This window comes from Gymnodraco acuticeps, unplaced genomic scaffold (genome assembly GCF_902827175.1).
Source record: "Gymnodraco acuticeps unplaced genomic scaffold, fGymAcu1.1, whole genome shotgun sequence".
NCBI classification, from domain to species: Eukaryota; Metazoa; Chordata; class Actinopteri; order Perciformes; family Bathydraconidae; genus Gymnodraco; species Gymnodraco acuticeps.
This window is the reverse complement of record NW_022990295.1, coordinates 2,867,547-2,882,099: the sequence shown is the minus strand read 5'-3', so window position 1 is coordinate 2,882,099 and position 14,553 is coordinate 2,867,547. Positions and strand designations below refer to the sequence as shown.

The window sequence follows — 14,553 nt, the reverse complement described above, 5'->3', positions numbered from 1 at the left end:
ACTGTTGTTTCTGCATCAATAACATTTACCTAAACATCAAGGGGTTTCTCATGCTTTGCAAAAAATACTGTCATATGGAAGAAAAAAGATGGACGAAAAGGAGAAGAAAGCCAAAGAAATATGAAGCATGTCCTATTTGCGACAATATAAGCATCAAGGTATCCAGGGAAACGGTTCTTCATTTCACGAGCTGACACTGTTATGACATACTGTATATCGACAGAGTAACAGAAAAGTGGGCAAAGTAGGAAATCAGGAAGACGGTACACATTCATTCATAAAAGAGTAAGCTATAGTGACATGATCAAGTGTATTGAATGTGCATGTTAACATTACTTTTAGGTGGCTATCTTCCGTGCTGCTAGAGTAAGTTCCAGGATTAGTGTTCACGGTCGTCCATCTAAGTGTTCCTATAAATGTTATAGAAAAATCACTTCATTATTCAACATTTTAGCTTCTCCTCTTAACCTAGAACTAATCTCCATTTGTATTAAAACACTGAGAATTAAATGTATTCAAATCGCATAAGAGTGAAATGGACTACGTACTGCAAGTTTGCCATTTGAAGAAACTTGTAGGCTGTGAACTGATTTTCCACTGACTGCACCACCATACAGTTTGTGTATGTGTGTGCCGATGAAGCAAAGAGAGGAGCATAGAGAAAAGGTTGAAAGAAAAATATTGTAGGGAACTTAAGGTTTGCCAACATAACAAAAACGAGACTTCCTCCCTTTTCTTTCACTTCCTACACAGTCTTTCCTCCATTAATGAGCAGCATGAAACGGTGTGACTCAGCGTTAAATCAAAGCTTAGTCCCAGCTCGCTCATTATGTCAGGGACAAACTGAGACAGACAGTCCACAGGGACCAGCTGTCCTCCAGTCAGACACTGTGTAGTTCAATGACAGGAGTCCCCACAGAGAGATGAAGCACACACTCTCCAATACGTTTGTGGGCAGGTAAGTGTGCAGCACGTTCACAAACACGTATGGTACAACCCTTTTGGATGATACTATAGAAAAACGATATTCTTTGAGGTTCATAGTCATTAATACACAAAGTGAAATGTGCTAAAAGTTGGGTGAGCATTGATGTGGAATGGGAAATTATATTTTGGCCCCTCAGGAGTAGCATGCTGTGTCGTCATAGATCTACTCTGACAAGGGGTAACCTTTACCTAACGTACCTTCAAACTGTCCTTTAATCTTTCCCACCTGAGCAAACAGCAGATCTTTACTGCTCGATCAGTCAGTGGCTGCACAGCAGGCTTAATGGGATCTTTAATCTCAAGCAATGGCCTGCTCATAAACCACCAACACTATGTATCTATTCCTACTCCTCTTAATAACAACCACTAATCAGCAACACTTCTCTTCCTCTTTCCGTTCTTGGACTGTGTGTCCCTTGACTTGTCTGAACAAAGAAAAAGAAAGTAAATATTAAGTTGTGTCAGTGTATCAGCTAGATAGCAACAAGCTTTCTAATAATACCCAACAACCAACATGTTTTGCCAACCAGCATGGGACCTCACCCACCAACAAACCCATCATGTTAAAACCTGACGACGATAAGTCTCAGGGGGCAACAGCCAATATTGCTGGAATCTCAGTGTAGGCAGCGGATATTTGGCCAAATAATTACTTTTCCACGCACCTGCCATTGCTTAGTTACAGTCCCCTTAGCAACTTGAGATGCAAGATGTGATCTTAAACTGGATGGTTTCCCAAGTAGCCATTTAAATGTTATGTTCCCTTATTGACATTGAGTTGCAAAATTGCATTGGGACCAATTTATACTGCCTATTTTACTCCCCACATAGACTTCTTTTTGCTGCAACCTGTGTGATGTGATTTGTCTTTTGAGACCAGAATGATACAATAAGGTTGCTTGCCAACAGATTCTGCATTCTTATGCGATATCTGTTTTTAGAGATGTATCTATCTGCCGACAATGGAAGAATGTGTTAAAAGAATCAACACTTAGTATTATATATTTACATTTTGATATTGCTAACTATTGCATGTTCCTATATGTGCAAATGTGCACACAAACAGTATAAAACAGCCTCAAAACAATGCCTTGCACCCTGACACAGAGACATGTTCCACTTCTCATCTCAACTTAAATCCAGTGTTCTCTAAATGTCTACAGGCACAGTATGATGAATATTGAGCCAAGCTGCACATTAACTTGCGTGTCTTATTTTAGAGATCTCTGACACCACATGGGAGCGGTTAAAAAAGCATGGCTTAGTTTACATCTAATCCATTGTTCCTCCGTGTCATATTTGTTTACAATCAATTTGACGGCGCGGCAGTGCAGTTGCACAGAGACAAGGGCCTGGAGGAACAGGCCATGTTTCAGAGCTGCAGATTCTTGTAACAGTTCAGTGGGTGCGCCTCGGCGGTGCTGCGGGGAGAGCAGAGGAGGAGAGCGGGTGTCAAGGGTACAGAAGAAAGTGTGGACGGCTGAGGAGGAGAGATAGTGCAGGATTTGTCTGGAGTTTAGCAGACACGAGGAGAGCTCCTGAGGGCCTTCAGCAAACCCACACGCATACACACAGCGACTATTTCCTTTTATTCACCCCTAGCCCTCACTCTCTCATCCTTTTCTCTTGTTTTTGATGCAGATTCACTCGTGTTTTTTAGCTTTTTGCTCATTTAGTCCATAAATCTTGTTTATACGTTCTAATACAGCCTTGTCCTTTCTCTCTGGGTGTTTCTTTTTTTGGTGAGCGGGGATGAAGAGAATACAGCGTTGGCATCAAGGCCACTGAGAGCTATCAGGAGGAGACAGTCTCTCCCTGGTTGTCTCGCTTTGAAACAGATTGATCAAGTCTGCTGGAGGACAAATTATGCACTGACTGCCGGAGTTCGTGTGTGTTCATAAAAACATGTGTATGTCAAATGTGAATGTGTGTATGCATTCACAAAAGCAGGCAGGAGATGGAGGGAAAGCGACAGCTCGCACGTTAATTACTCAAGCTAATAGAGCAGCTGCTGATTCACTCCCGCTCCGTCAGACGGGACGGGACGGGGGGCTCGGGCAGGACATGTGAAGCAATAAGATGGAAGTGCTGTGACTCCGGACAGAGGCTGCTGGGAAACGTTCTGAGAAAAGCCATTAGACTGATGTAGTTCAGGGGCTGTCTTTGGATGAGGACACGACAGAACGTTTTCATACAGCAGACACAGTATTAAAAGGTGCTCTTAGGATTAGGATTTAGTAAGTAAGTTCCCCAACACGAAAGGAGAGGACTTTAAAGCACAATTCCTCAATATTTTTGCTATGATTTTAATCGGAAAGAAACTTCTCTTGCTTTTTAACTTACTCCATTCCCCTGAGTTGCACTGGCCCCTTTGTTTCTATGGCAACATGTCCTCTGACAAACCCTTTTAGTTTGAGAAAATATTCAAGGTAGTTCTTATTAAAGAAAATAATTTGCTACTGTAGAGGTATTAAAGCCAATAAACTATATTTTAATTGCACAGTAAGGAGGTAAGTTGTTCAAACTTATGACATTTCATTTTAATATTTTAAACCTAAAGCAAAAGTATCCATTCAAGCTATTTAATATCCATATGTCAATATTAGATGCTAACACTTACATTTACTAAATCCTACACATTTGTTGTACATTTAATCAATTTCAATTCCAGCTTAATATGAAGCTTGATGCTTAGAAGTTTTAAATTGTTCAGTTGTTGACATCTAGCTGTATTTGGTATAAAAAGCTAAAAGACAACAACTTGGTTAATCATTTCAAATATGGAAATTCCTGTTTCTCCTATGTCTATAAATGTAACACTTTTGATTGTGGGATGTTGATTGGGCAACACATGCAGAGATCTTCTTGGGCTTGTGGAAATTGTTCATGCCATTTTTTTATTGTTTGACAATATAAACAATTGACTGAGAAATGAACAAATGCGGGTCCTAGTGAAAAGAATGATAGCAACGTACTACAGTATGTACTTTTCCACACACACACATAACAGTAGAAAACTTCATGCACAACAATGTCCCAATGGAAACGGAGAGTTCAACACATGGGGATTGCATATGGAGGCTGTGTGTGTGTGTGTGTGTGTGTGTGTGTGTGTGTGTGTGTGTGTGTGTGTGTGTGTGTGTGTGTGTGTGTGTGTGTGTGTGTGTGTGTGTGTGTGTGTGTGTGTGTGTGTGTGAAGAAGGGCTTTGCAGAATACAACAGTCAGCATATCTCTTCACTGCGCCTTCGCATTCACGGTAAAAAAAAAAAAGGAACCCTGCTACTCTTTCAGTAGATCTTTGGAAAGAAAGCCAAAATATTAGATTTAAGGTATTCAGTAAATAACATAATTATTATTTTTTTTTAAATGCAAAAGCAGGGGAGCTGAACATGCCATAAATTCAGCATGGACATGAGAAATATCAACGGCATGGTCACATTTTCACACGTTAATTAAAGTCTATATAAAGAAGTCTGTGAATGCGTGGCACATAAACGCTGATCACCACAAAGGCTTCCGCTTACGGAGTAGGAGCAGAGGGACGCTCTGATAACAGAGAGAGTGTAAGATTACGATAAGCCTCAGCCCTCCAGTTTCTACACTCAGGATTCTGAATCTGAGAAACAGAAGTGGGGAGCAGCTAAAGGAAGTGTTTCTGAGGAGGATTTTTGAGATATGGGGGAACTGCCCAGTAGAGGGCGCCCCTCACTTAATGGAGTAGAGAGGAGCACACTGACATCGACACACATACAGTATACACACACAATGCAGCATCTTAATTATATTCACCATGGCAATATTTTTATGGCCATTATTTTCAAAGTCATGTTCCAGATATTCCACCCCTCTCTCTTCACCCCGTCCTTCCTTGAGCCCTACACTGAATTTCTCAACTCGTGTCTCTCCGTAGGCAGACCCAGGCCTGACTCAACACTACTGTACTCACTAATGATCATCCAATGCCAGTGGTATTGTATGCCATCTGTTTAGCATATGCAAATACAACAAATACAAATACAACAGCGATGCGTAAATCCTAACAGTAGAGAAATACATGCTTACTGGAAATGGACAATCTTTGCACTCACTGACTGCGTTGCCAGGAAACAGGATGCCATGTTGTAAATACTACTGGGGGCACTGAAGTTGTTTGCCATTGTATGCGAGTGTGCCTTGCTAACAAGTAAAGACTGTAATGGTGTTTGAGATGCAACTGGTGGCTGAATGATGATCTATGAACTTTGGTGGAAGTAGTTTAAAAATGACGATGCACTACTGCTCACTATGGCTTCTTGACAGTGCAATGAATCAGAATAAAAGGCATTTTCAGGGAGGAGCAACTATTTATAAAGAAAAGGAATTTGTGCAATCGAGCGGATGCTGCTGTCAAGTCAACATAAAAAAGTTGAGGGTGTCTCGATTCAGGTATGGACAGATTTTAGGCCATGTGGATTTTTAGTTTATCGGTTCATCTGGTTGTCTTTTCACTTCCCATTGTTTTTATAGCACTTGAGTAAAGTTATGGAAACAGACTCCCATCCACCTCCCTCGTATTCATTTGCTAAAAGAGAGAAAAACACACAATTTACGAATTTAAGGATTCATTTGATCTATAGATATCGCCAAAATATCGCTTTGGGAGAAAAAAAACAATGAAAATCTCATATTGTGACACACAATGTGAAGACTACAACTACATATTCATCCTACACCAGCGCCTGCTAAAACGTCCCTAAAAAACAGCTTCACATATAAATATTCATGAGTTATTTTAATAAGTGTCCACTCTGTCAGAACACCTTGTGCTTAAGGCCGCTACACACCAACCTGAGACCAAAGAACGCGTACCGAAGGCGTCCCGACTTTTACGTCCGCTACGTCGGCTGCGCCGCCCACCTACGAACACACCGCAAAGACTTCAGTCGACGAGTGGCGATAACTGTCCTTACCAGCAGGCAGCGGTAGTGTGTATTCGTCATTCAAAAGAGGCAACAACCAATCAGAGTGATTTCTTTGGCCGACTTTCTTTGGCCAACTGTCAACACTGGCCGCGGGAGGTGTGAACATTTGCCGTAAAGAGACAACGATGCGGGACACACACAAGCCAAGAGATGCCCCCTTGGGTCCTCCATATTCAATGCCAGCCCTGTTAACTAAACATAAAGAAGCTCGTCCTGCTAAGAAAGCTAAGTCTTGTAAAATATTTCCCGAGCTAACATTTGTAAATCTCTTTACAAACTTTTTCTGTAATCAATTAAACCTAAGGATTTGTTTATTGTTGGATTGTTTAATACTAAGAGCCCCACACATCTGGCATCTTTGAAATAGAGAGATGAATAGAGTGGTTTAAATTAAAATGTGGCTCAGGTGTGGTTTCCTGAACATTTATGCTCAAAACCTCAGTAAAACTGCTGATTTACAGATTTGTGAAGTTTCTTATCGGCTTAAGTGCAGATGATCTCACCTGTATGCTCCATCAAACATTAATTTCACGCTGCGAGATGCCTACCGGTTATAACTCGGAGTTCAGTACTGCAACACCTAAAACTCCTAACAAGTTTCCAGGTCTCTCTTTATCGCCAAGGTTGCTGCGCCTTTGCTCTACTCTTCAGCATGCGTCTCACACCTGGCGAGGGTGTGCAGTGAGCTTTCTAATCATGTGTCTGAGAAACACAACATTCAAAGGGTAGAAATCAGTCTTTTCAGAACTAAGTGCAAAACAGAGGGCCAGGTTCACTGCAGAAGTGAACTAAAGGGCCATGAGTCTGATAAATGAGCGGACCTAGCAGAGCAGCATCAGGGAGGTTTTGTTAGTGGGATGGATGGTCAGAGCACATGCAGTCTCATTGCAGGTGAGGAGTTAGAGAGTCGCCCAGAAGTAAACGCACAGAGAGTAATAGAAGAAGAAGTCATTTTTGTTAGGACTGCGGCCATGTACCTGAGTATATCTCCCTGCTCTTCAATTTCATCAGCAACCGCTTGACACCTGCAATAATGTGAAGAAGCCCGTCATCATCACAACTTCCCAACAACTGTCCCTTCAATGTACCCCTCCCTCTGAACTGTGAGGGGTGAATTTGAGGCCAAATGGAGAACCCCATGTGAAGATCCTTTAATGAATTGTGTTACCGGTAACATTGTAACAGCAATAAAACAAAAGTATAGTAAGAGTCACAAAGGGATCAGTTCGTGGCCAAATAATAAGGGGTCAAATAAAAGCAAGAAAACGTTAAGGCACGCCATAGTCACGTTAGACCTAAAAGGAAAAAAACCTAATGAAGGTTGGAAAGCCAAAAAGCATTTGATGAGGATATATGTACACACATTTTAATTTTCTTACATACATTCTTATCCAAGAAAAAAACCCATTTGTGTCCAGAATGTGTAGTCACGTTAGAGCTTAAAATAAACATTGACGATTGTTGGCATCAAGCCTTCATCTGGGAGGATTTTTAGTTCTAACAAGACTATGACATGATGATAAAGGGGATTTAAATGTTAAAAAAACAGGCAGCCTTGTATTTTTTTATTTCTATTTTTTGTCTGCGTCTATCTTTAGAGAACCTAAAACAAACTATTTGTGTCCAGGATGTGGATTATGTGTGGTTTAACTACATACAACTATTTCAAAAATCAGTTATTAAGAGTAAATATATCCCGCACATGAGGTATGAGCCCACAGAGAGCAAACAAAAAAAACACAGACAGACAAAAGTCACCCACCCACTGTGACCCCCCCCACCCACTCCAAGACTCCCACTAACTGTCTCCCTCCTTGTGTGTGTGACAGGTGTGTTTCCTGGAGAGGGCACATCTGTGAGGTCCTTACCTGTGTTCCTGTCTGGTATGATACAGCAATGCTTCTTCAGTATGCCTGGCAACACCTTTCAAGAAACACAAGGCGGAGGGAGGTGGATTGAAAGAGAGACATAAAGAGAGAGAAGCAGATAAACAACATGAAGCTCAGACAAAAAGCACCGAGCCATGCAGCGACCAACAATTACAGAGTGGCACGATACACACATTTCTCACACCATTTGCGTCAAAAAGTGCTGCTCCCACAGTTATTTATCTAACACCTTTCTTCTGATGTGAGCAGTGGAGCACTAAATGATGGTCTCGGTGAGGATATATGTGCTGAAGGTTTCTTTTCTACTCTGATTCAGACTACAAACAGTCAAAAGATGGGTTTAATGGTGTGTGAAGGAAAATATGATACGCTAACACTCCATTGGAATGGAACAACATAGACTAAAAAAAGAAGAAAATTGCTGGATTGAGATGGGAGAAAGGTTGGCAGGGTTATCAGTCGATCTGGTGTGGACGCATCAACGGGGACAATGTTAGAAGTTCTTTCTGCTCCATCAGCAATCTTTCCATGCCAGGAAGTTGTAACAGCAAATATAAAAGCCAATTATTGCACAACTCACACACCTGAGGTGATCACTAATCAATATTACATGCTTACAGTCTATTCTGTGAGCATTACAATATAAACCTAATCAATCTTGGGTGTATCTTAGCTGCTGATATATTGCACCTATGCGAAATCATATCTCTAGCGGGTTAAAAATCGAACGAAACGTCCCTTTTTTCATTTATTTTTATGATGAGATTTTTGTTAAGCTTTGCGGTGACGCTGAATACCATTATCGGTGTTCACAAGGCACAGATATTCAGGATTTCAACTAAAAAGAAGTCTAGGGAACGCAAAAGGAGAAGGAGATGTGGGGGTGGCACAGCAGGTGTTATCAGTGCCTCTTTGTCCTTTGCCTCTGACTGACAGGCTCATTATTGTACAGAATCACTTTAGTAATATAGACAGCACTCCTCTTCTTTCTCTCTGCTCTACTTTTCATTGTGATAATGTTAAAGGTTCTTTTACATTTTCACACGGTGATTATATCCGGCTTCCCTGTCTCTCAGTGATTTTGCTTCTCTCTAGGACTGAACAAGAGCAATCAGATAAGTGACAGTTTTAATTAAGGAGACGGGCAGAATATAAAAGGTACCTCTTGAAAAGATAGAGACAACCAGGAAAGAAATAGAAATGAACTATAATGGCTTGTCTCTGGGGGCTTTTCAAAAGCTATATCAACGTACTATATAATTCATACAGGAGAAGGGCCTTAAGCAAATACTTTTGTCATCCTATCTCACTTTCTACTTTATCAGCAGCAAGAGGAGAGATAATCCATCAGTCATACAAACGCTTCCAAGCTAGTTTGTGCTCATAGTTTGCTTTCGTCCTTAAAATCTTAAAATCCTAAATACTGTCCTACTGTATGTAACATGAATTTAAACTTCAGTTTGAAGGAACAGGTATAAGCTCTTACTTTTACTTCTATTAAAAAAAAAACATACGTCCTACCATTCCAAATGCATTTGATGCTTATATTAGTCATTTGACCTCTAGCAATAAAGTTTTTTCATATCCTTAAATCTTACTTTTTCTTTCCTGGATAGAAAGGATTTTTCAACGTTTACAACAATTCATTAGAAAATCATGTGCTTGTGACATACTGAACATACTGGCAGACACCTGATAATTTGATTATGAAGTCAAGCCAACCCATTGGTTCAGCAGTGATCACAGGGCACACCACTGTAGCCTGTATTCAGACCGTCTATGATTCAGACGTATGATCAAATTAACGATTCAACATCCTATTAGACTGTTTAGAAAATTGCACAAAGCCTTCAGCATGGCTGTTTCCTTAGCTCATGAATTGTTTTGGGAATTTTTGGATATACATAGTTTTCACAGGACAGTGTAGATTGGTATTATTATCTGGTCTTAAAAGTAGCTTAACCTACGGAGCTTAACAAAGATACAAGCTTTAACTAAAGCTAATAGGGACAAGTTGTGACAAACAACGTCAAATGACTTGAAAGGATTCTTAATGAGTGCCTTCTATTCCATATGCATCAAAATGCTATTCAGAAAACACGTGTAAAGGACAGTTGTGTGGTGGCCACAAATAGAAATCTCTGCAGAGATGAGATGATTGCTTTGTAATGACTCAAACAGCTGCATGATGTTCATACAATTATTGATGCTGGCTAGCTGGGTGATGGCAGCGGCTTGTAGTGGAGGAGGAGTGTGGAAACAAACTCTCAGAGACACTCTTTAGTGTTTCAGACACACAGAGCAGAGCAGAGACGCGGGAAGGTATTTTGAGTGGGGGTGCTGAGGTGCTGGACTCCAGTGAACACTATTACGGGCACTATAGAGCACGCACAAAAGCACTCCCCACACGCAAACACACAGTACACCCTCGACTGTTACAATGAAGGCTCGATAATCAGCTCACGGCATATAGGCAGGGGTAAAGTGCTATTTTTTACGAGTGGGGAGCGGACCTCACCTCCTCTATGGGGGTCCGGGGAGATGGTCCTCCGGGAAGATTTTTTTTAAATATTGAAGTTAAAAGCATCAATCTGGTGCACTTTGAGAGCAACATTAAGAGATCTATGGATACATCTCTCAACACCCAGATGAAACACAACTGTAAGCAGATGTTCTTTTTCTTTATGGATATTTTACAAATCACTCCCCTTTCAAACTGTATTCTTGTTTTACTGCCATATAGTCTTTCATAACTGTTTTCCCTTTATTCTCTTATTTGTTTTATAACTATAATGATCATATGAAGGTGTGCCGCGGAAATAATCTTTTGAATAATTTGTGACCAAACCGTTTGAGACCCACTGAGATAACTTAGACTAAAGTTAACTATCTAAACACTCAGAGAGTCCTTTAGCTCAGTCTGAGAGGAGAGGACCCTCCTCCAGCTTGTTGTGGAACACACACACACACACACACACACACACACACACACACACACACACACACACACACACACACACACACACACACTTTTATTTCCATGCAACTCTGATTGGTCTGGTGTCTTGCCGCTGTTGCATTCACTGAACACTGGAAATTACAGTCCTGCCGTCCTCTCTAGTGTCATGATGAGGTTCACGTAAAGCACGGTTAATGTATTATATTATTGAGGTAGAATTGTCCGGGACTACAGAATTGTAGCCAACAATGTGGAATTTATTGGCTACATATTACACAGATTATGCACAGCGGGAGCAGCAATAACCGTCAAATAATAATTCAGACAGGGGAGCTCCGCACCCCCTGCCTGCCGCTAGGGGGTGCTGCAGCGCCCTCAGCACCCCCCTTCCCGCGCCATGGAGCAGAGTCCTGCACGGGTCTGATTTTCAAGACCCGCTCCCGCCCCGCTCCCGCGACGTGCAATACCGAACCCGCCCCGCTACCCACACATATTGCCAATTAGTTCCACAACCCGACCCGACCCGTCGGCACAAGATCCACAACCCGACCCGAACCCGCATATAGGCTATATGAGCAGTGAAAACGTGCAATTATTAACACACGCAGTTGCATATTTGTCTCAAAAAGCGTGGGATGTTAGTTATTTTCTCCATCTAGGATGACACCAAAAGCCTTCTCGACGTTGGATTTTGCTCTTGAGGAAGTGTTATTGAAAATGCTGTATTCTCCACTAGAGAGCTTCACCTCAGCCATTTTGAATGTGGCGCGCTCAGCAGCAGATTGATGTGCTGCAGAGGTTATGATTATGCGCGGTCCCGCGGGGGAGAGGTCTGAGGATTTAACCCTCCGGTATCATTCGATTGGACTACGCAAATTAGTCATTCGAGACAAAAATGTCCACTGTAAAATGCTTTGATAAAAACATTATATTAAAAGGTTTTTTTCACAACTTTTTTGGGTTCAATCTTTAAAACAACTTTCCCTAACTTTCCCTAATGGAAAATACCAAAAATGTAATCATTTTCAGGATTTTAACCCTTTAAATGCCATTTTGAATACATGAAACCGCTGTTTTTTTTCATGATGAAAACAGAGAAAATTAGTTATTTTCCAAAAAATACATATCTGGGGACTGGCTCTTTTTTTATAACAGTCTTGGATATGTCAAAGATTAGCAACAAAATGGATTTTTTTGCATTATTAGTTTTTGCACAAAATCAGATTGAACAAAAAACTTACAAATTAGTCATTCGGGACAAAAATGTCCACTTCCAAAAACTGCTCTAAAATGACAACAGATTAATATATTTTTTTTAATTTTGGTGTTAAATCTTTCAATCAACTTCAGTCCTGATCAAAAATACCAAATGTTAAATTATGGTCAGGATTTTAACCCTTGAACTGCCAGTTTAAAAACATGAATTTGCGTTTTCTATGAAAAACATGCACAAAAAGGCAGTTATTTTCCATATAATAAATGTTGAGGGGGGTCGGCTTTTTTTTTAATCACAGTCTTGGATATGTCAAAGATTAGCAACAACATTGATTTTGGTGTATAATTATTTTTTGCACAGAATCAGATTAAACAAAAAAGTCACACATTAGCCACTCGCGGACAAAAATGTCCCATCCACTCCCATTATAACCACATCTTTTGATCTCTCCGCCATACCGGTATATAATCATGCATTTTGTAATGTCAGGGTTTTATATTGGAGGAAAATAGTTCAATTTGTCCTTTTTACTGTAAAAACCAGATGTGACATTTTACCATTGAATTACATGCTTGTCATTTATTGGTTTCTTTGCCTGTTGTATAATAGGGCCCTGACAGCCATTGTAATACATGTATGCAACTAATATGATGTAGGTGTGTTGGTATGGATGTGGAAGAGTGGTATCAGCTGAGAAATGTATGTGTGTGTGTGTGTGTGTGTGTGTGTGTGTGTGTGTGTGTGTGTGTGTGTGTGTGTGTGTGTGTGTGTGTGTGTGTGTGTGTGTGTGTGTGTGTGTGTGTGTGTGTGTGTGTGCACAGAGACAACAATATACAGTAGATTTGGTTTACAGCAAGTCGCAGTTTTCGCCTCATATCTTTCTCTCTCTCTTTTTCTCTCACTCCCTCATTCCCAAACTCATACACACTCTTACATATTAAACCTCCTTATACCTTGTATGTGTGTGAGTGATTGTGTGTGAGAATGAGACAGGAGTAAGTGTGCTCTCATGGCGTTTTGTTTTTCATTTGTGCAGTTTCATGTGTCTTTGAGGTAAACAGATGTATGATCTTGACCCAGCTTGACCTCGATGTTTTGAATTGTTTGGAACTTCAAAGTCCTTTGATAATGTCTCTCTGTCTCTAGCAAACAGACATACACAGCCATACATATACTCCTTGAAGTAAATAAAAACACCTGGCTGCAAAGCCAAAGCTTCAAATATGTGTCGTTTGGCTGGATGGTCATTTCATTCCTGTGATACGCAACAAGCAGTAAGATGAAGAGGAGCTTCTCTGTGGAACAAGAGGTCTCATGCAGCCCGTAACTTCAGCTGCAGGACTCATCCTCTGAAACAGAAACACCCTGAGAAGGAGAATCTGGTGTGGATCTGCCTGAACTGTGCTTGAAAGGAGTCAGCACAAGGATAAAACACTTTTTTGCCAAACAGTTTGCCAAACAGTTCATTTATCGGATGGGGGCAGAGAAGAAGGAACAATTCTGCCCCAAATCCCACGTTGATACAGAGGAATCAATGAGGTCCTTTGCTGAGGAGGTTGAGGAGCTGCTGAGGAGCTGCAGAGGAGCTGCTGAGGAGCTTCTGAGGAACAACAAGATGGTGATGAGGTTGAGATGTATGAAGGACTACAAAACCTTTTGGATGGAAAAAGCCTGATGTTCACAAAAGTGCTTAGTGATCTCCTCCTCAATCACACCACAAAGGGGACGATAGCACCAGAGATTGCCACAGGAGTAACAAGAATATTCATTGCGCCGCCACGTGAAGCCATGCTTAGAGAAATGATCAGATGCGTGTGGTGGAGTCTGATCGTTCTTCGTCTGACCCTTCCCCTGAAAGTGGAGAGGACACAGAGGATCCCATCCCGTAGCTGCGCTACATTCCTCTGCACTATCCTATCCAATGTTTGCTCAAACATCTGTGGCATCAACATCCCTCCACTTTGCCACCGAACTTCCCCCATGCAGGTGTGTCATGTCGACAATACTGCTGATGATCTCAGGGGTAAAGAATAAATCAAAGAAGGATTCCACGTCATGAATTATGATGTATGCCACTCGTAATGGCATAACGCGTGGGCCCTGAAACCAAACCTCTGGCAGCAGGAATGTAGCGCGGCGTTTCCTCGTGAGAGGGAAACCAGATTTGAAAATGTTTTGATGTCCACCCACTGCCACGATGGACACGATCCTCCGGATACGATATTGCAGAGGAATGTAGCGCAGCTACGGGGATGGGATCCTCTGTGTCCTCTCCACTTTCAGGGGAAGGGTCGGACGAAGAAGGATCAGACTCCACATCAGATTCTCCTTCTCATGTTTGGCAAAAAAGTGTTTTATCTTTGTGCTGACTCCTTTCAAGCACAGTTCAGATCCACACCAGATTCTCCTTCTCAGGGTGTTTCTGTTTCAGAGGATGAGTCCTGCAGCTGAAGTTACGGGCTGCATGAGACCTCTTGTTCCACAGAGAAGCTCCTCTTCATCTTACTGCTTGTTGCGTATCACAGGAATGAAATGACCAT

At 41.4% G+C, this 14,553-nt stretch overlaps 1 protein-coding gene across 3 annotated transcripts in view; it reads right to left on the bottom strand.

Annotated features, from left to right (window-relative positions):
* dlgap2a (discs, large (Drosophila) homolog-associated protein 2a) overlaps positions 1-14,553 on the bottom strand; it is a 198,073-nt gene that overhangs the window by 174,985 nt on the left and 8,535 nt on the right. For all 3 annotated transcript variants that reach the window (XM_034222526.1, XM_034222527.1, XM_034222528.1), the window contains exon 3: positions 7,818-7,872. In XM_034222526.1, the coding sequence (XP_034078417.1) occupies positions 7,818-7,872 (55 nt within the window). The remainder of the gene's footprint in view (positions 1-7,817; positions 7,873-14,553) is intronic.